This window comes from Marmota monax, unplaced genomic scaffold, assembly GCF_021218885.2.
Source record: "Marmota monax isolate L192 unplaced genomic scaffold, Marmota_monax_Labrador192_F-V1.1 WCK01_AAM20220418_F8-fsc00139, whole genome shotgun sequence".
NCBI lineage: Eukaryota > Metazoa > Chordata > Mammalia > Rodentia > Sciuridae > Marmota > Marmota monax.
Genome location: NW_026695226.1, coordinates 5,123,922 through 5,146,335, shown reverse-complemented (window position 1 = coordinate 5,146,335; position 22,414 = coordinate 5,123,922). Strand labels below are relative to the sequence as shown.

Below are 22,414 nucleotides of genomic sequence, written 5' to 3'. Positions count from 1 at the left end.
AAATGTTTTAACAAGTTTTCAGATTAATAATGATAATATTTAAAGTTGCATAATGGCAAACCTGTTTCCTACGAATTCCTCATTGCAAAACATACAAATGCCATGGAAATTGGTATCATTTCGTTCTTGCTGCTGTTGTTCCAGAATTTCTTTCTGTAAAGTAGAAACAGATTTATATTATCTTTAATAAATACAAAGTTGGCAAATATCATAGTTAGAATGGGAGGAAAAGGGGAATGAAAGCACAAAGGGAGTACACAGAAACTGCTAGTTTTTCAAATTTTTCCACTATTGTCTTTGCATCAATACTCCAAGTCTATACCATTAAAAATCTATAGAACACTCCAGTTAAACAGCTATGCAAGAAACTCAAAGTCAGCAAGGTTTTTCCACCCTGCTCTTAACCTTCTGTCTCCTATCCTCACCTTCCTAAAACAAAAATGTGGTGGGTTTTTTAACTCACTTCTTTCTCTAAATCTTAGTTTGTAATTAAGTTCTGCTCAATTTTCACTTGAACTGTTTCATGTTATTTTTCTCCACCATTTCCATTGCCATCACCCTGAGTCCAATTTTTATTCAGTTATGGGAGTACTAGAAATAAATCTCTTATAGAATTGTCTGATTATAATCCTTTTTTTCATACCTATATTTTATCCAGCTAGAAATACTTTTTAAAATGTTGTTTTCATGCACATTAATCTTGTACATTCCAACTCAAATAATTAAAAATATGCTCTGGTTGTGTCTGACTTTAATCAGGATGGTTCTATACTTCTCTTTCCCGGAGGTCATTTTATTTCCCTTGGCCTTTTCACTCTTACAAATTTAATCTGTTCATCAAAAACTTGATTCCTATTTCTGACTCAGTACAACAGTTAAGAACCACTGAAACACAGAGGAGATTTAGAATTGAAATTTGGCTCTCACCTATAATCAATATTTACCTTTTTAATCCCCAGTTACCTCATTTTAAAAATAAAATATCATCTTGCAGCACTGATTATAGAAATAAATCAGCTAATTTATATAAAGAGTTCAAACTGTGTGCTGGGGATGTGGCTCAGCAATAGAGCACTTGCCTAGCATGCCTGAGGCCCTGGGTTTGACTCCCAGCATCATAAGGAAAAATAAAAATCAAATTGTGAATTAAATGTAGGATATTATTGTTATTGAGACCACTTAAATTCTTGGTGTCATCTCTGGTAGTTATTGCCTCTTTTGTCTTCTGAAGGAAGACAAAGTCCTTTTCTCATATTAATATATTCTATTTCTCCTAACCACATCTAACTTCTCTACTCCAGTAAGATTTCCTTTCTGAGCTGTTGCTCGGGACTGGCTTTTCAGAACATGTGAGCTCAAAGAGACCTAATGAAACTGTCTACTAACTCTGTAAAGAGATGTTATGGTGGCATGTTTAAAGCTACATAGCTACTTGGTGCTAAAGTTGTTGCTATTTTCATGAAACAGTAGCTTTTTTCTTAGAAGGTACCTACTGTAGTATATCCATATACAGAGCTTAAAACAATGATCTATTTAGTAAACAAGTTCAGAGTCTAGGAAATAGAGATCTGGAGAGGAAGGGCAGCACCAAAATTTTCCTACAGCATATCCACACTAAAACTTCATTGAAATGAGGCAGAGATGGATGAGGTGCTTAGAATTTGAGTCTTTAGAATACACTAAAATGACAGGATTCATAATATATGCAAGTACAATTATGCCTTATTTCTAATTAAAAAAGAGTTATTTTACATAAGTGAACTTTTTAGATCATGGAGATTTTAAATTGGTATTTAAAAGGTTAAGTTTTATATGAGATGGGTTCAAAAGCAACTCCCAGGTTTTCCTTTTTTAAATTCCTTTAATTTTATTATTTGATTATACTAGTTATAGAAAAATGTGAAGATACAGAAATATTCAAAGAAAATAAAAATTATCTAATATTTCTCTCCAAAATATGGTAATAATATATTATGTGTTTCCTTTTAGTCTTATTATACTTACATAGCATTTTAAAACAAAACTAGTATTATAAAAGGCTTACTTTTTTCCATTTTATATTATATAGCAACCATTTTTTTTAGGACATTAAACATTACCTGAAAATATGATTTGTGGCTGATTGCTTTACAATCTAATTATAACTAAACCTTAATTTACTTCTAATTATTGGATATTCAGATTGTTCTGAATACTTGCTATTATAACTAATAATAAATATTAGACATATCCCTCCATACATATTTTTTATATGTATCTCTCTCACAATTTTTTTAAAAAATAGTTTTTAGTTGTCAATGGAACTTTAAAAAAATTATTTATATGCAGTGCTGAGAATTGAACCCAGTGCTTCTCACATGCTAGGCAAGTGCTCTATCACTGAGCCACAACCGCAGCTCCTCTCACACAATTTTTTAAGGGGAAATTCTTGGGAGTACCAACAAAGTGCATTAGTATTTTTAAGCCTTCTGATGCATTTTACCAGAACTGCCCTCCAAAAAGACTATACCAATTTACAATAAATACCCAGAGTCCCATTTCTTTCTTATATTCCTTGGCAACATAGGAAAGTGGATATTATCCTACAATCTTTATAGTTACAAACTGAGTTGGGGGTGGTGAGGTGAGAGCGTTATCTTTTTGTTTTTTTCTCCCAAATGTAAGCCTTACCCCATGTTTACTATTTATTTGCTTTTCTTGTGTGCTCTGAAAGAGTCTAAGTCTTTTACGTGGAGTCTCCAATACACGCAGTGTCTTGTCTTTCTTTCCATTATGTTCTTCTTTTGTAGGCAAGGCACATGAAAGCTGCATGTCTTTCTCAAATCAAGCCCCCACCACTAGTTAAACAAAACATGCAAAAATGACAAGAAAGTCTTTTTTTCTTCTGGGCAGCCATACTATTTTAATGTGTTGGTAATAAGAGGGCCATATTCTTCAGGTTATGGAATGTTCCTGACCATTCCATGGACCCTTACTTGAGGATGGTAGCAAGGAGTAAACTTTTGGCTTTATTGGCATTTTCTTTCAGGGTCTTTAAAACTTGGTTCATTGAAACTGCTTCCTTGTGCTCCTTCCAGCAATCATAATTTGTTGCCATGGTGATGCCTATGTAGCAAATTCCAGCCTCTTCAACAAGAACTACCACTGGAACCATAATTATATTGACAATATCTGCATCCCTGGTGCAGAACATGAAGCTTTCTGCCGAGAAGCTAAAACAAGGTCCTTCACTTATAACTACTCTCCCCTTTGAGTGACACTAGAGTGTCAGAACAGCTCGCCCATTGGAATATGGCACACTCTTCTGGCACAGGAATGATTTCCATCATAGAAGGTCTGAGGCTTCATGGTGGTCCTGTTGATGAACTGATGACTGATAATGACCATATCATTGGGCTGAATCTCCTCCCTCAAAGAGTTGCAAGCTGTCATCACTGACATGCATAAAGTCCTTTAGAGTCAAGATGTTCGCCTGGCAGATGACTTTTGAAGGCATGATGGTATGCTGCCTCTGATGTCTTACAAGGGGGATGCAATTCAAATTTTTATCTTCTCTCAAATTAAGGCATCAGATGGCTTGCCAAATGGAAAATCCACATATTTTTCAGTTCTTCTTTCTAAAATTTCTGAACCATCTAGGCCTGTTCCACTAATTATTTCAATCTTCATGCCTGTGGTAGCAGTGCCCAAGGCCATGTCTGCACATAAAGGAAGCTGTATGGGCAAGCGTGCAGGGCCTAGATGCTGGGCCTCATCTCCCCGTTTTCACTGAATTTCCAATTCAAGATGTAATTTAAATGCCTTTAAAAAAAAAAAAAAACTTATTTTTTAGTTATAGGTGGACACAATATCTTTATTTTATTTTTATGTGGTGCTGAGGATCGAACTCAGTGCCTCACATATGGTAGGCGAGCACTCTACCTCTGAGCCACAACCACAGCCCCCAATTCAAGATGTAATTTAACCTGTTCAGTATGATATAGTGTCCTTGCCAGGAATAATTCTACCATATTGTATTGCATTACAAATATATTTTACATTCAGGATATCTTTGCCCCTACAAATAATTCTAAACTGTTGAGTTCTCCCCAGTTGGAGTCTATTCTCTCTTTTTTTGGCCATCTATGCTCATCTACTTTCATTCATTGAAAGTTTTCATTACTGCTAGTGGGTTCATTTCTGTAAGCAACCAGCTCCTTCATCTACAACTCATTTCCATTTATTATTCTTTGTTTAGATTTTCTGTTCTTCCTGTTAACCTGGATCACAACTATATATAGGACCTCCCCAAAACATATGAAGAAAACCAGATAATCAAACTCTAAAGACTAAAATTGTTAAATATGTTTGGTCCATGAGAGAGTAACTCTAGCATCTTCCCTGAATGGGCTGCAGATGGTGTTGTCATCTGGCAGGTAAGCTTTGTCTCTTATTTCTGGGTACTCCGTGATTTGGATCTACTGAGGCTATGAGATACCAGATAGATAGACAGATTTAAAGGAAATACTTCCCCCATACATGCATTTAAAAATGTTTATCTGATGCACGCCCAAAGGGATGGAAGACAAATTCTGATTGTAAATGGATTTTTTAAAACAGTAGCCTATAAATAGGTAATGAGTACACTGCATCTGGAAGTGAAACAACTAGAACTGGTACTCCACAAAGCCTTAAGTAACACATTCATGGATCCCTGTTTTCTACTGAATAGAATTCAGTCTTCAATATGTCATTCTCAATGTTCTGTACTTGATTCTAACCTAGGTTTTAAAAAGCCTTCTCTCACATTGATTCCCCTTGAAACCTTATGTTGTAGGTAAAGCTAGAACAAATACTATAATTTGTTTATTATTCTCTGTAGCATTCACAATAATTTATTATGATTTCTTAAACTAAATGGGCTGAAGCAACTGTTTCATCTTTTAAACATTAGAGTTTATCCTTGTCCTTCAAGGCTCAGTCCAAATGTACAACTGTGGTGAGTGGAAAGATCAGTCAACTGGGATTTAGGAACTCTGCTTTCTTCTGTTTTTGTGACTATCTAGTGATAACTGCAATCTTGGCCATAACTCTTCTCTAGGATTCAGTTTCTGCTGATTTCTAACTTTCTTGGTTTCTGAACACCCGTTTATGGTGTTCTCTATCAGCACCTACATTGCTTGGTCTTTAGAAAAACTGTTTCCTAACAATCTCTACTAATAGAAAATGAGCTAATTTCTTAAAGCAGATTCTCAACACACAATTAAATTTATACCCCAGGTACAACAACACACATATGACAAATCTGAATGCTCTTCTGAATATCAAAATGATCTCAAAGAAGTATTTATAACACTTGATTATTCCTTACAGACATATGGTTGGTACTTATATGATTTGTATTTCATACATAAATTGGAGAGTTTCCTATAATAAAATGACATTTTTAAATACAGTTAATAGCTGGGCATGGTGGCACAAGCCTGTAATTTCAGTGACTCAGGAGGCTTGGGCAGGAAGATTGCAAGTTTGGGGCCAGCCTCAGCAACTTAGTGAGGCCCTAAGCAGTTTAGAGAGATCCCATTTTAAAATAAAAAATAAAAAGGGCTGGAGATGTAATTCAGTGGTAAAGAAACCCTGGGTTGAATCTCTAGTACCAAACCAAACCAAACCAAACCAAGCAAAAACCAAAACCAGATAATAGCTTACTGCACATATAAACTACTCTAAAAAAATTATTGTTGGTTATGATTAAAAAAAAACTTACAAGTTTTTCTTTTTAAAAATCATAACTGACAATATTTAGAAATATTCCAAGAATTTTATATTGCTGTAGGGGAGGGGTTTGGGGAAATTGGTTTTTACTTTAAAATACTATAATTTTTACTTTTTAAAATTGCTTTTAGAATTAGTTGTATGTATATCCAATTTTTTTGGGGGGGGCTTACAAATGCATGTTTTTTTTTCATTTTTACTTTTACTATTATATATACATAATTTTAATGAGTATATATCTTTTTATTTTGTGGTACTGGGAATTAAACTACAGGGATGCTCTACCATTAAACTACATCTCCGGTCCATTAATTTTTTTTTTTTTATTTTTTAAATTTTGAGATAAGGCCTCTTTAAGTAGCCCAGGCAGGCTGACCTCAAACTCCCTCAGCCTTGGGAGTCACTAGGATTACAGGCATGTACTTGACTTAATAAACAAAACAGGAGGTGCATGTCAAGATTAAGATTAGGAACCAAAAGAGTGATAATTACTAACTCCAATGATTAAGGAACTAAGATTATTATTGTATAACAATTATTATATTTTTAAAATTATTAACTTGAAATAATGATATCAAGGTTTCTCTCTTATTTAATAAAGTCAACTCTATGAAGTATTTGTGTCTTATACAATTAATCTGATAGGAAATTCTCCTTATTTCTTAAAATGAGAACACCAAATGTTATATATACTTTTAGTCAAATTTTACTTATACATAAATAAAACACATTAAAATAAACAAATATTTTAATCTGGAAAATACTGTGTCTGTAACAATTTTCACTATCCTTTCTACTCAACTCAATAAATTAAGGAGAAGAAAGTTCTCCTTCACTGAAATTGGCTTTGGTGACATAGTTATGGCATGTTAAGTGAATTCGTAAACAGAGAACCCATTCGACACAGGTAGTTTCCCTAATTTTATCACTATTTTATTTCTTCTGTGATTTTTTACTATGAAAATTCTCACCAATACAGAAAAGTTATAATAATAGTCAAAGAAATTCCTACACCTAAGGCTTACATTTAGTAACTGGTAACATTTTGCCATAGATTTTTTTTCTCTCTTTAAGTGTGCACGTGCATACACACAGATTTTTTTGCATTTCCTCTTTTTTTTTTTTTGGCTGAACCACTTAAAAATAAGTTGCAGAATCATGACACTTTACTCCTAAATATTTCAGTATGCCTCTACTAAGAATAAGGACATTCTCTGACACATACCACAAACTATTATCATTATACCCAAGAAAATGAACAATAACTTCAAAATAGCATGTAGCAGCCAGCTGATACTTAAATTTCTTCCACTGTCCCAAGAATATTGTTCTTCACTACCTCTTACTTGAGACTATTCTTAGGTTCACACATTTAATTTGGTTGTTAGGAACCCTGTCTCTAAATCTTAAACCACAAAATAATTCTATAGCCCAGGACTCAGGTTCTAATGTGTTGAAAATAGAAAATTTTCCAAACTCAATAGTAGTCTTCCTAAGTACATGGGTAACTGCTAAGAAAATCTTATTACTGTTATTATCTCTATGTAATCAACATATATGCTACTATATGATAAGCTTGCTAAGGGCAAAACTATTTGATTCCTCTTTGTAGCCTCCAATGTGCTACAAATCACAGACAGGGTTACACACTATCTGTTTACTAGGGTTACTATTTCCTGTGACTTTTATCTCCATAAATCTTTTAAGTGATTAAAAAGAGTTTAGGCAGAAGACAACCACATTGTCATTATTCACCTTGCAGTTTACTTGCTATGATGTGAAAAAAACAAAACTAAGTTCTACATTCTGTACTTCTTTTTCTGTAGCAAACATGCTAAAAGGAGTTGATCAGGCATTATACATTAATAAGGAAGAAAATGAACACAAGCTACTTGAACAATCAGAAAATTATATTTTATTTTCTCTTTATTTCTTTTCTTCTTCCTTCCTTCTTTTTCCGTCCTTCCTGTGAAACCATAGCATCTCCCAGAATGAGTTGTAGCATATATTTAGTGTCATTTATGAACAAAAAATATAATATTAGGAGACAATCTACAGAAGGACCACAAAGATATACAAATTGATCAGCTTTGTGGTTTTATTTTTCTAAAAATTTCATGCTGGGCTATACAGTAGGTTTATAATGGCACAGATGTTATATGTTTGAGTTTCTCAAGCAGATAATGAAATCGGATAAAAGTTTCATTATAAAATAGGCTGGGATAAAAACCATAGTTTTTATGGGCTTAGAATGTAAGATCAGCTTATATAGTAGGCAATGAGTCATAATAATAAGCTGCATGTTTTTCTAATTGGCATAAAATGTCATGTATAGTAGCAAAGAGGTCAGCATGTAGTCTTTTATCTTTATTCATAAGTTGGGAACAGAGGAAACACTAATGAAACAGCAGATAAACCAGATGGCACTGAACACAGTCATAGAGGATTGACATATAGGTAGGAAAGAAAAATGTTTGGGTGAAATTACAAAAAATAAAAATCAGTCAAATTAGGAATATTGCAATTTAGAAAATGTTTAAGTAAGAACCTGTACATAGGAAAGCCAAAAACTGGTGCTTAAAATGACAAATCCAATGGAAACAGCTTGCATTGTAAATAAGTAAAACTAAGGCTGATACTAACTATAGATATTAAAAACATCTTATGAATACTGACAAGTAAGAGATTTACAAAAGTTTCCTGATTGAGTGGATGTGAGTGGTATGTTACTGGAGTCCTAAGCCAGAGTGTACCTGATTTTGTGCAGTCCCAACAAATAAGATCCAGCTACTCACCACAAAACCAAATGGAAAAAGTAATGGTTAAAGGCAAGAGAAGAATTTATTCAACATAGCTATAGATAAGGGGGAAATCAAACATCTTCAGCTCTGTCTTCCATCCTGAGTCAAGGTTACTGACACGAACTCCCAGATTATACAGGGAAGTGAGTTCAGAAGTCTACACAGTTGAGCAGTCTTCGTTAAACTGTTGTCAATCATTATCTCAGGATGCTGAGCAGAGCCCTGATGGCAGCAATAAGAAAGTTGCTCTTGTGTGAGCTCCTCAAAACATGTTTATCAATCAGACCTGTGATTTTTGGAATACAAGGTGACCAGAGGAGAGAATGACTCAGAGAAAAGAGCAGGTCAGGAAAGCAAGACAGCATGTTCCTTGAGTTTTTAAGCAATGGCTGGATACTTTTAGGTGCAACTTGTTGATCTGGAACAGGACAGTGTAAAAGCTGTCAGTTGATTATGGTGTCCCTCTGAGTCTTGAAAATACCTTAGTTATTTTTACCTTGGTGCCTTCACTCTTAGAGGGAAAGAATTACCTGCTTAAAGTATCAAAGAAGACAGATGTAAAATGAAGGCAAAGATGCCAAGCTTTTATCCTGCTTTCAGTTATGTATTGGACATCTGCAGGCCCAAGCAGAGTCAGTGCTTTTAGCAAAAACAGCCTTAAAATCCCTGTTAGTCAAGAGAAAAAATAGCCAATTCTAAGATTCCTTCCCAACCTAGCCCAAGGGCAGGAGCATGGCAGAATCTGTTAGGAATTCTCGGTCCAGGAACTTGGGGCACTCCTCTAACATAGAACACTTCTCTCCAAGTTATGGCAGTGGCCTAAAGGCTCTACAGGAATGCCAAGGACTCTTCTATTTCTCCTACTTCTACTTCTAGAGCCATGGATTATCTCCCAGGTATTTGAGATTTTTTTCAGTTATAACTTCTCCTGTTCTAGTAAGTGTTTCTGGCTAATATAAAACAATGTAGGATGGAAATAGGAGTAAAGGAAGGAAAAGAAAAAAAAAACAGGGTAGGATGGGCTCATAAACAGAAAAGAATAAATAAAAATATATTTATCTATACATAAACACACAAAAAATTAAACCTAATGGTAGACCCCAAATTTGGTCCTTATTATTTTTTTTTAAGTAAAGGAAAATACACCAAGTGGAGGGTTTGCATAATAGAGAATTAGGCTGGTCATTGTCCTGTTTTTCTTAGGAAACTTCTAAACCCTTGGACTTTCCTGAGTGATTGGAGTGTCTCTGTTATTGATGGGAGGCTTTTTTTCTTTTCTTTCTTTTTTATTTTAATATTTTTAGTTGTAGATGAACATAATACCTTTATTTTATTCATTTATTTTTTATGGTTATGAGGATTGAACTCAGTGCCTCACATGTGCTAGGCAAGCATATGCTAAAGAAATAACTCAGGATGGGGACTGGCCAGCTAGAAATACCAATCAGGTTAGGGTTTTGAGCCACAAGATATCACCCTAACCTCTGGGTTGTGGTTAATGATCTAATCAATCGCATTTACTCAGTGAAATCTCAGTAAAAACTCTAAATACCAAAGCTCCTGTATGATTCCTTGGTTGGCAAAAGTCTTAGTACTATCACATATTAATGTGCTGGCAGAATAACACAAGCCTAGGGACAATGAAAACTCTGAATTGGGGAAATTCCCACATTTTGTTCTATGTGTTTCTCTTTGGCTTGTTTTGATTTGTATTCCACTGCTATAACTGAAGATAGGAAAGAAGAAATTTAAAAAAATAGGTAGAGAGGCAACATAAGGAAAGACAAGCAATAAATATTGTTTTAGAAGTTCTATGTATTTTTCTAGGTCTGTCATTCCCTAAGTCAGTCTCTCAGACCTGACACTCCCAAATTCTTGGGAGATCTGAAAATCTCCCTTGTGCACTGTTAATTAAACCCTCAATAAGTAGATTAGGCAAAGAGAGATTCTATATTTTAGAAACCTGTAATTTAGGGGACTTTCTATTGATCAGATAATGGAAACTACATCAGCCTAAGGATCCTAAGAATGACCAGACCACAGTAAATTGTCTTGCCATCCACCAGAAGTGATATCATTCTTATATACCTTTCCATACCCACCCCTCATCAAGTTTCCTTTATAAAAGGAGCCAGGACCACCAAAATGCATCTCTCACTCTCAAGATGGCCCACTTTCTCCCTTCAATATGTATCTGCTTTCCTAAATAAACCTGTGTCTAAGCCTTTGTCTGATATGTGCTGAAACTCTTTTCTGTCTTGAAAGCCAAGGACCTTGCTGGCCCTTAGCTAAATTCAGATCCTTTCCAGAGACCTCTTCTCCTATCATAGATTAACACGAGAGTAGTAAAGGCAGTGTTCTCCTGAGTTCTGGGAAGCATGATAGCAAACTATTAAACCTGAGGGAGTAATGAGAATCTATGAATTTACAGTGGGCTGGTCACAGGTGAAGGTGGCCAGGGGGTTCCTCACCTTATAGTTGGTGTCTGAAGTAAGGACAGTCTTGTAGAGGATTGTGCCCTTAACCTATGAAGTCTGACCTCTTAGTAGCTCGTGTTAGAAGTCACTGTAGTTATGTGAGGAACAGTACACTATGTAATATAGTGGATGATGTACTAGTATAAACAGACCAAACATAGGGTTATTTTTCACATTGGTTCTTCAAATAAGTTAACCCTTATACCAAAGCACATCTCAAAAACAGTAAAATAGTACAAAGGTTTAAGAGTTGTCATGATGCATTACAAATATTTGCTCTCTTTTGATTGGACGCTGACAGTTTCAGGCTACCTAGAAAAACAAACTTTTTCAAGCTTTCTTCTCTAAACATGGTTTTGGTAAATAATGGTTGGTTATGACTGGGGACTCAGAGAACAATGTTCTCCAAATATGGCATTTTTTTTTTTTTTTTTGCATGCTGAGCAATGAGATCTAAAAGAAAATTAAAATGCCTTCAAAGCAGGTTCAGAATCAAGATGTCTATAACCTTATCTTATTTCTCTATTTCAAATGCAGGCAGAGGCTTTCTGCAAAGTTGATTTATTTGGCTAAACTCCAGAACTGCCAAAGAAGAAACATTTACCTCTGGCTCCTTCCCTGAGCTCCTATCACAGAAGAAAGACTGAAGTCTTTCCACATATGGACAATTTTTTTTTTTCAGAGAGAGAGAAAGAGAGAGAATTTTTTAATATTTATTTTTTAGTTTTCGGCGGATATAACATCTTTGTTTTTTTTTTTTTTTGTATGTGGTGCTGAGGATCGAACCTGGGCCACACGCATGCCAGGCGAGCACACTACCGCTTGAGCCACATCCCCAGCCCGTCCACATATGGACAAATTTTTATCACATACCAATGTCGTCTGTTTTGGCTTCAGAGAATCATTTATAATCCATTGGATATTCTGCAGTACCACTGGACTTTGTCTTGGGCCACTTTGTGTTCTTCTACCTCATTTGAGTTCTCCCCAAATCACTTACTACTCTCCTAAAAATTGTCTACATTCCTCATTTTTCCCCTTCTGTAGAAAAAGGGGTATTTTAAATTTCTGAATCATGTTGGGTAAACAGGTTATCAATGTGAAATTTCCCCCTTTTTGCATACTAATAAATTTATATGCTTTTTCTTCTACTTAATTGAAAGTCAGTTTATTCCAGTGAACAGTGGAATAAATTCAAAGGGCAGTGGGGAAATTTCCCTTCATCCCTATAGTCCTAATCTTGGCTTCATCTTTTCTTCACTTAGGTACTTTGAAATGCTATATTTCTGAGCCCTCCCATGGATACAGGGTCAGAGATGTCAGAAGATCATCAGCAAGTATTTGGGTTGACTGTCTTGTAAAAACTTCACAATCTTTGATGGGGTTTGGATGGTGCTATATCCAAATATGGCTCCTTGGCCTCTGAGAAAACAGCAGAGGTAGGAAGTGCACCCTCACCCTCCTTTCCTGAAGCAGATCATAAAACCTTCTTTGAGAGGTGTCCTTCCTATTTCAGGAGGAAAGGAACATCCTTATCTCTGAAGACCAAGGGACAGTGAGAAGAATCTGAACAAACAGGCCTTGCTATGTGCCCCCTAGCTTTTTAACACCAGATCATATCCCCTTTGTCTAATACTACTCTACACCTACACATTTCTTCTTCAGATTTAATAATAAAATACACAGGTTTCCCTGTTTATTTGGGTCTCCAGTTCCTTATAAAGGTTCTTGTTTCAAGTGGAACTTTCATCAAATAAATATATATGCTTTTCTCTTGGTAATGTGGCTTTTGCTTTAGGGATCTCAGACATGAATCTACAGAGGGCAAAGCTATAGTTTGGATCTGTAATATTTTTCAAAGGTCCATGTGTTGAAGGCTTGGTTACAGTTTGGCATTATTGGGAGTTGGTAGAAACTTCAAGAAGTAGAGCCTACTAGGAGGTTTTTAGGTTATTGGTGGTGTGCCCTTGAAGGGGAACTATGGGATCTTAGTCTCTTCTTCCTCTCTTTTGCTTCCTAGCTGTTATGTGAGTGGTTTTGCTTTGCCATGCACTCTAGTCATGATCTGCTACTTTGCTGTAAGCCTAAAAGCAATGGGTCTAACTGATCATATAGTAGAACCTTAGAAACCATAAACCAAAGTAAACCTTTCTCTTAATAAATTGATTATCTCAGGCTTTGTTATAGTATGGGAAAGTAGACCAACATACATGAGTAAAGAAATTTCCTCTTCTAATTCCCAAAGGCAAACTGGAATGTGAATGGAAAATAATTTAATTCTTACTCAAAAATGTCTAGAGACTAGCCATATAGCAGACCAAAAAGTTCATTAAAAAATAATTTCTAATCCTCACCCCACCCTCCCAATAGCAACTACTGGCTTTCAAAGTTGTGCTTCATATTTCATGGTCACAATTTTTTTAAAAGTATTAAATTTTAAGTAAGGTGTTACCAGATGCCTTCCTGATTGGGTGGGTGTCAGAATACTTTCCAAAGAATATGAGGCAATGAATGACATACTTTGCTAGCACATACAGTACTCTAAAGTCAAACTTCTGGCAGAATGTAGGAGGTAACTAAATGTAGCAATTTATTGATAAGATTTTCATAGATAAGTCAGTTAAGAAGTCAAGATTAAATAACACCACTACCACCACGTTTTGGAATTTACCTAAGACAACAAATTGGTAGGGTCAATTGTCTCTTAAGCTAGCCCTCATTTAACAAATGAATGTGTGTGTGTGTGTGTGTGTGTGTGTGTATGTCTTTTTGAACTCTACGAAAGGAGGGCAAACATCCACCTTAACCAAAGTAGTGCTTAATCACTAAGATACTAATTAAAATAAAGCAGGGGGAGAAGGAGCCCCATTTCTGCTTAGGAAGAAGAAAATCCCGAGAGAAGAAAGTACAGGATAATGGGGGAAAAAATCACAACTTATTTTGAGTCTAAAGAACAGAAGTCACAAGGCAACCAGACAAACAATTTCAAAAGGTGGTAAGAGTCTCTGAGGAAAGACAGGGATGTATGAACTATTTCACGTTTGGCAGAGCATGGGAAGAAGAGGGAGAAAAATATCTGAAATTAGAGAACTCTAAAAGGTTGAATTCCTGGAGGTTATAAACACAAGGCTCAATTTTTCTACAGGTTTCCTCCAAGTTTTCAGGTAAAAGATTTGGGGAACAGCAAAGAGATATGAACAAGAACCCTTTAATGGTGAATAGGCACAAAATCCAGCTGGCTTCCTGGGACCATTTTAGCATACAAAGCCAAGCTACTGGTTGCTGGGAGAAGACAAAAAACCTGCACTGATACACAGCAGAGGTGTGCTACTGCTGGGGGTGGGGCAAGAATGCTGAGAGGTAATATATTACTCTTGAGTGCTTCCCCTAGAAGGTATCTAATATGCAATAGTATTCTGTGGTATAAGAACAGGATGTAAAGAGGCTGAAGAAACTGTAGCTTGTTTGTCAAGCATGTACTATGATGTACTTTTCTTAGAATATTCAAAAAAGCTATAAACAAGTATTTGGTTTAAAGAATACAAATATTAAAGAATTAAATATTTAAAATGTCTGACCATGAAGGCCTGCTCTTTTAAAAGGCAAGGTACGTGTGGCCACAAGCTGATGGAATGACAGTTGGAACAAAGGGCAGATGAGACCTACAGCAGCATTCCTTGGTCACTGTGTTCCCCTAATATGTCTAGGGAATAGTAGAAGTCCAAAGTGCATTTACATTTTGTTTATATGCTGGGATTATAAAAAAGCCTCTCAAGAAATGGGATAAAAACCATGAGCACTGGGGAATGTCAGAGGAGGAAAAGCCTTGAAGAAGGATCAATTCTGCAACAGTTTAGAGTTTAGGATTTTCTCAAGATTTAGCCGTCAATAAGAGTTCATGATAGAAAACAAAATGGATGTTCAACATAATGGGAATTTAGAAAGTAACAGAAATTTAAAATTTCCTTAATCAGATGCAGAAAAACATCTGTACTATTGATACAAATGAATCACAAAGTACTAGCTTTCTTCTGAAGTGACTGACTTACAATGCCAGAACCCAGGCTGCATGCCAAATGGCAAAGCCTCTCATACATGGAATGCAGATGAGCCTTTGCTCAGACATTCAGAGTTTGCATTCCTTTGAGGAACTATCCCTGCATGGAGAGTGGCACTTCAGCTACCACTGGTGAAACAGGGGCCAGAGATTTCTGTTTGCAATCCATTCTCCATTTTTTATCCGCCAGTACACAAAGGAATCAGCGAACTTAAAATAACATTTAGGTGAAAACAATTATTTGGATACCCTAAAACACTATTTATTCAGCAAAAAAATTCCCAAAGGTTGACAAGTTTAGTATCAGGGCATTACAACTTATGACTTCTATTTGGTCATAATCTTGAATTCAAAATAGATTTAAATCTTTCTCACCTACTGAGAAAAGTGTTTCTAATTAATAGTTGATATAATTTTTAAGTATCTACTTTCCTCAACACTGTAGCTAAAGTTAATTATTCACAGAATCCATATCTTTCCCCTAAATCATTTCAGTTAACCTTTTGAATCACTCTAAATGTCTTCACCTTCTTTGACCACTTCCAAACCATTTGTTTGCCTGCAGTTATCATTTTAGAGACTCACCTCAGATATCACCTTCTCCAAAATCTCTTCCCTTCCCCTTGAGAAAAGCCATGAGATTCTGGACAACAGCATTCAAGCAGAGCAAAAGTAAGTACAAAGGCAAGAGCTCTGTGTGTCTGAGGAACAGAGATATGGCCAGTGTGGCTGAAGCACAAGAGGAGAGTAGGTGAGAAAGTAGATCACAGAGTCATATACCATACCAGTTCCTGAGACCTTGGTAGAGAGTCTGGATTTCTATTCTAAATAAATTTGAAAGTATTGGAAAATTTTGATTACTAGAGTTATAATTTGAATAAGAGAACATTATATAAATTATTGAAAGAGTCTTCAAATTGTCTCAAACTGAGGCAGGGTAATAATACCATCTCTTCTTGTTCTTTCTGCCATTTCTTTTTTCTTTTGACAGTAAGATGGTATTTTCATTTTAATCATACTCAGTGTTACCATAAAAGCTTATTTTCCTTATCATACCCTTTATTCTATCTGATGTAACATTCAATGTCTGGAATCAAAATATAAAAAGCTCAGTAAATTTCCACTAGTTTAAGGATTAAGGGACAAGTTTGGTTAACAAAGTAAAATAGAAACAAGAATAAATTTTGTATAGATATTGATATCCAGCTCCAACTACTTTCTTTTTTTTTTTCTTTAATATTTTTTTTTTTTAGTTTTAGGTGGACACAATATCTTTATTTTCTTTTTTTGTGGTGCTGAGGATCGAACCCAGTGCCTCACGCATGCCAGGCGAGCGCGTTACCACTTGAGCCACATCCCGAGCCCCAGCTCCAACTACTTTCAAAGTGGAACTACCTGCAATTTAAATAATTTAGCCCTCTGACCAGGAATTAAGTAAAAAATTTGTCATTCCCTTGCAAAAGAATTCCCTTTTAAGTATTAAAAGATGCTGAACAGCACTGGGAAAAACTGATATATTTGCTTGAATTTGATAACTTGAGAACTTGAGTTTGTTAGCAACATACTCACAAAATGTTCTTAATAAACATAATACATAGAGAGACAGGAATAACTGTACCAAAATAAGGATTATCAATGGCATAATACTTTCTTAAAAAACAACTGATAAAATCCCTCTTTTCTCAGCATTTTATGAGATGATAGAAAGTTAACATTGTCACTGTATCAAGGATCTTAATAAATTAATGAGAAAAGACTACTCATGAATAAATGACTAAAGACAGTAAAACAAAATATCCAGAGAGAAATTTCTCCCCGCTCCCTTCTTCTTCCTTTAGGGTGCAAGGGAATGAACCTAGGGTCTCACACATGCTGGGCAAGTGCTCTACCACTGAGCTACGAAGAGATATCTTAACTGGATGATTATACTCCTCCAAATCCATGAGATCTGATCTGACTAATATCTCACCTTCTTGAAAGACATCAGTACCTCCCACCCTTTCTGCAGTGATAAAGGCAATAACCATCTGCTTCCTACAAAGGATGGAAAGACAGTATTTTCTTCTAATTTGAGTCTTACTGGGGTAGCTTTAAAGAGTAAGAAAGAGACAGAACAGACAGAATATATATATATATATATATATATATATATATATATATATATATATATAAAACCAAGACAGAAAAACAATGACACAAATTTAACCACTTATATCATCACAATGAAAAAAAAAAAAGGGTGGAAGTATAGAATGAAAAGAAAACTGAACTGAATCACATGAAAAGCCAGTTTTTAATTTTTACTAAAGATAGAATATAATCTAGCTTAGCAAGAAGAGAAGAAGTTAAAAAACTGAATTGGTGGCTATGAAAGGCTGCACAAATATCCATCTTTTCAACTAAAGATGGCATGTCCCAGTGTATTACTACCTGACTGAGAAAGTATTTTCCTGCATAAACTCAGGGTCAGGTATAGTAAGTACTATGGTTCTCTAAAGACAGAGGAAACTCTGAAAACATACTATCTTCAAGTTTTAAAAGAAGATAAAAGAAGCTTAGGTCTAGGGGAATAAGAAAGTCCTAGCTACTATTGACTAAGAAAAGAAAAAAATCAGGTTTTATTTTAAAAATAGAAAACATTATTTATTTGTATATGTATTTATGTCCTATTTAGCAATTTTTAATTCTAACAAATGTCAGTTTACAAAATGTCATATTTCCTTAGGAAGAAAGACCAAATTTGAAAAAGAATCCTGGTATAATCAGAAAGAGAATGGTGCTTTGGTTTGAAAAATAGGAATCTGAGTTGCTTCTCTGTCTATAGTATGTAAGTGTGACTGCGTACTTTTCTCTTAATATCTTTGCCTTTGTTTCTCCATCTGCCTTATTGATTTCACAGTAAATGTATATACAAAAATGTCATGTAAATTTTAAGTTACTGTTGAGAAAGTGCAAAGTGGTAAGTTTTAGGATTTAGATTAATAATTTTTCAGGATGTGTTTATATTTGTTTCTCAATGGAAACATCAGTTAATCTTAAATTTAAAATCACTAAATGGTCATTCAAACTAATGATCTCTGTTGGAGCATTAATGACAATGTTATATCCAATAGGAAATATGTTTGGGGAACATTTATTTTAGTTGCAGTATTAGAACTTGTATTATGTTAGAAAGTTAGAAATTATATAAAAAGGTATAATTGTAAATTGATATTTTACTTTGAGGTGATAATACACAATATTTTGATTCTTTATAAAAAGTCTCTAAAGTCAGTAAAGAAAAGTGGCATGAGAAAGAAAAATCTTTTCCATGGGAGACAGGTAATTTCATTTTGTTGTTGCTTTATTGTGGGCAGGGGGAGGAAAGACATATGAAATAGGATTAAAAATTTTCAAAAAAGTTTCACTCCAGAGGATCAAACTGCCATACAGGCTTAAAATTTTCATAAAATGTTTATAGTTGTTATGAATGTTGTCTTAAGCTGACATTTACAATAGTGATCTAAATAAATTTCTCCTCTTCTATACAGTTACATAGATGTTTTCCCTTTTCCCAATTTAGTTAAGTTATATCTTCCTACTGAAAGCTTATGAATGCCTTGTTTTCTTCTGTAGGCAGGTGGAAAAAGAAGTTATTATTATTTTTTAATTCTTAGGTGAAAAATGTAACCCAGCGATTAAGGATGTCTGCCTTTGCTATTTTATATCTTTCTTTAAAATCAGAGATTTGACTATACATAGAAATCCCAAGCCAATACTTCAGGATTAAATTTAAGTTAATACTTCATGAGAAAGGCTCAGAGAAGATACAAAAGTGAATATGACAGTCCTAATCCTTAAGAAACATTAATTCAGTAAAGAAGGCAGGTTTTCAAACAACTAACTGTAATTGAAAAGCCAAATAAAATTGTGTGGTGTTAGAGCTTTGAGGAAGTTATTAATTCTGACAGGTGGCATCAGGGAAACATTTCTTTTAAAAATGTGACATTTGACATTGTGCCTTAAGACACGTATCTACCCAGGAAGAGAGAGTGCTGGCATTACTGGTTGATGAGGCAAAGTCCTTAAAGTACCTAATATACAAGAATAAATGTGAGACAAGTATTATTTTCACTAGAGTACAAAATCTACAAGGGCAGGGACCATTGTTTCTTTCATCCTCTGTTATATCAATAGCATTTAGAACAATGTCTGGTGTAATATAAATATATGTTGAATTAATAAATGAACTGAACACTGTACAGTTGAAAGAAGGAAGGAAGAGGGCACTGGAAATGCAGCTTGAGCCTGGGAAAGCTTAAGACTATGTGAATGATAAAGAATACTATAAGTTTTTGAAGAAGGAAATAAACTGATCTACTATTTATTTTTAATGTTACATTCTGCAGGCCATGTCAGCTAATTGAGAAAGTGAGTGAAGAGACAAAGGAGCTGGGGCGGTGGCTCAGTGGTAGTGCACTTGCCTGGCATGTGTGAAGCACTGGGTTTGATTCTCAGCACTGCAAATAAAAAAAAATAAAGGTCTATCAACAACTTGAGAGAGAGAGAGAGAGAGAGAGAGAGAGAGAGAAAGAGAGAGACACACACGAAAATAAAAGGTGCCAGGATTGCAAAGGATATGGATATGGGACTTGGGTAGAACTGATAGGACTTGACATATGACTTATGTGTAGAGGTGAGAAAAAGGAATGAGTTAAAGATGATTCTAGAAATTTCCAAACCAAGTGACTAGGAGAATGGTGGTATCACTATGTAAGAAAAGGAGAACAGGTAAACAACAATTTTTTTCTACAGGAAAAAAGTAAGTTCAGTGCCTAGGCTTATTAAATATAAGTGCTGGCTAGAAACTCATATTAAAAAGTTTAAAATAAAGAAATTTAGACTTGGGGTTTAGAAGTGAGCCAAGATGAAAGCTCTATGTGGACTTAATCAAGATATATGCTCTGATTGCCTATTCTTCACAAGCACCAGAATTTAAGCCATCAGCATAGCAATGGTTGTTATGAATGGGAGATAAGTCATTGGGAAGCATTTAAATATTTAAGAAAAAAATGGATAAAAGAACCATTGTATGTAATTAAACTAGACAGATGAGAAATAAGACTATTGCACAAATATCAAGGACAAGTTTTTAAGAAGGAAGCTAAGGGAAGAAGGTGTACAAATTGTTCAAATCCTCAAAAATTTTTCCTAATTTAGTGGTTCCTTTCAGAATATAGTTAAAAAAAACTTCAAGAAAGCGTCAAGTGGAAATCAAACTTTTCAAAAAAGAAAACCGGGAACACACACAAATCTTACAAATGCTAAGAAGTTGGTGAGGTCTCAACAAAAGTGGAAAAAGAAATATCATTCTGACCTTAAATCTGCTACTGCAACTTTCAGTGAATCATTTAGACTATTTATCTCTAGCCACTCTTACTGAAACAGGGATTTTTTTTCTTTTTTCTTTTTTTAAACAAGAAGTTCTGGGAAAAATACCAACATGAATTTAAAAGTATAGTGAAGGCCTTGGAAGGATATTTAAAGACTAGTTCCTGTTCTCAAAGAGGTTAGAAGGTTATTTTTTAATTAAAAGCAAACCATGTAATAGTACTTAAAGTAAATGCTTTACTTAAGAGTTCCAATTTAGAGAATAAATATTATAAAATGATTTGTGTACAAGTAATCATTTAAGGCAGTTCAGGAGAGTAAATGGCATAGATAAACTCTAGTTTGAAGATTTTCCTTCATAGACTTGAGTTGTTATCCTATTGATGTTGAGCTGAGTTTACTCAAATATAGACCAGATTATATGTCCATATAGCAACAATAAAACAATCTGGTTGGTTTAAATTACATATCCCAGAAGCTAAACTAAAATTCTGATTAATAGCAACATAAAGGAAAATAACCAAGCTATGATAAAGCAAGTGGCTTTATAATTCTCTGGGTGTGTGATTCTCCTGGGATAAGTTATTAGAGAATATGGACCATGGACATAAACATCTTCAGGAGTTCCAGTATCCACTTTCCAATAAAAACAAACAAACAAACAAAAAAGAATTCCAATATACGATAAAAACATACCTTTCAGGAATGATATGCCAGTTTTCATTCTTTTTTTAAAAATATTTTTTAATTATACATGGACACAATACCTTTATTTTGTTTATTTATTTTTATGTGGTTCTGAGGATAGAACCCAGGGTCTCACACATGCAAGGTGAGCGCTCTATTGCTGAGCCACAACCCCAGGCCAGTTCACATTGTTAATAGCAGCTGAAGAAGTGCTTATTTCTTAACATTCTTGCAATCATTTAGTATTATTTTCAAATCTTGTTAACTTGACAGAAGAAAAAAATAAACTGTAATTTCGTAGAATGTTGTCTCATTTGAGCCATTTAGACTTCTTTTTATTACTGATTTGTAGAGTTCCTTATATACATAAAAGAGAAAGATCCTGTAGTCACTGACAACTCCAAAAGAAGGATTATCCAAACCACCCTCGTGCTTCTACACTACATAATATAAAATAGACTGGCTGCAAATTCAGTCCATTTTCCTGCTGCTTGGCAAGTCACTGGTAGGCCACTGTTAGCTCCTTTGCTTTCCCAATCTCCAATTCAGGCCTGAATCCTCTCTTTCCCTGTGTAGACCTGTCAGACCATAAGCACCCAGGACCCAGTGTATCTTAGAGTCTAGAAAAATAGTACAAGGCATGCAAGAAGATGACTAAATAAATACTAGCCTGGCATGGCATGGCCATAAAAGGGCAGTCAGTAACAGGCACATTTGTTTTAAAGACAGCTCTCCTTCTTATACACTAAGTGGTCCTGGGCCAGCCAATCTTCGGACACAGTTTTCTCCTCAATAGAATGGCATTTAATAGCTACTGCAGAGGACTGTTATGAAGCAAAGACCTAATGCAAGGCATGGAATATGACTGGCACTAAGTAAATATTAGCTTCTTTTCATGTCTCCAAGTTGGTATATGCTTTTTCCTAAAATTTGACTGCTTTATATGGATTTTTTACGTAGCTACATTTACTTTCTTTTCTTCATGTCACTCTGATAGGCAATAAGGACACATCAATGGGTCTTGATTACTACAAAGTCAACTTTCCTGGCACTAAAAGAGTTTCTGCAGTTTAAACTCAAGATTACCTCTTTAAGTCTGTCTCATACTCCTCCCCATAAAATTTTTTCTAGTTCAGTAAGAGTAGGTTTATTCATTTTTCCCAAATATACCTGGAACATTCAAATCTGTATGCCTTTTCTCACTTTTCTACAATTCTCCAACTCTCCAAATTCCAAGACACATTATTATTATTTTTTATTGTAATCTA

General features: G+C 34.9%; 1 protein-coding gene and 1 pseudogene across 1 annotated transcript in view; both read right to left on the bottom strand.

Moving 5' to 3' along the window:
- Window positions 1–22,414, bottom strand: part of Znf277 (zinc finger protein 277) — a 120,063-nt gene that overhangs the window by 24,147 nt on the left and 73,502 nt on the right. The window contains exon 5 of the mRNA XM_046435364.2: window positions 62–153. Coding sequence (XP_046291320.1) covers window positions 62–153 — 92 coding nt within the window. The remainder of the gene's footprint in view (window positions 1–61; window positions 154–22,414) is intronic.
- LOC131423850 (S-methyl-5'-thioadenosine phosphorylase-like) lies at window positions 161–17,183 on the bottom strand (annotated as a pseudogene).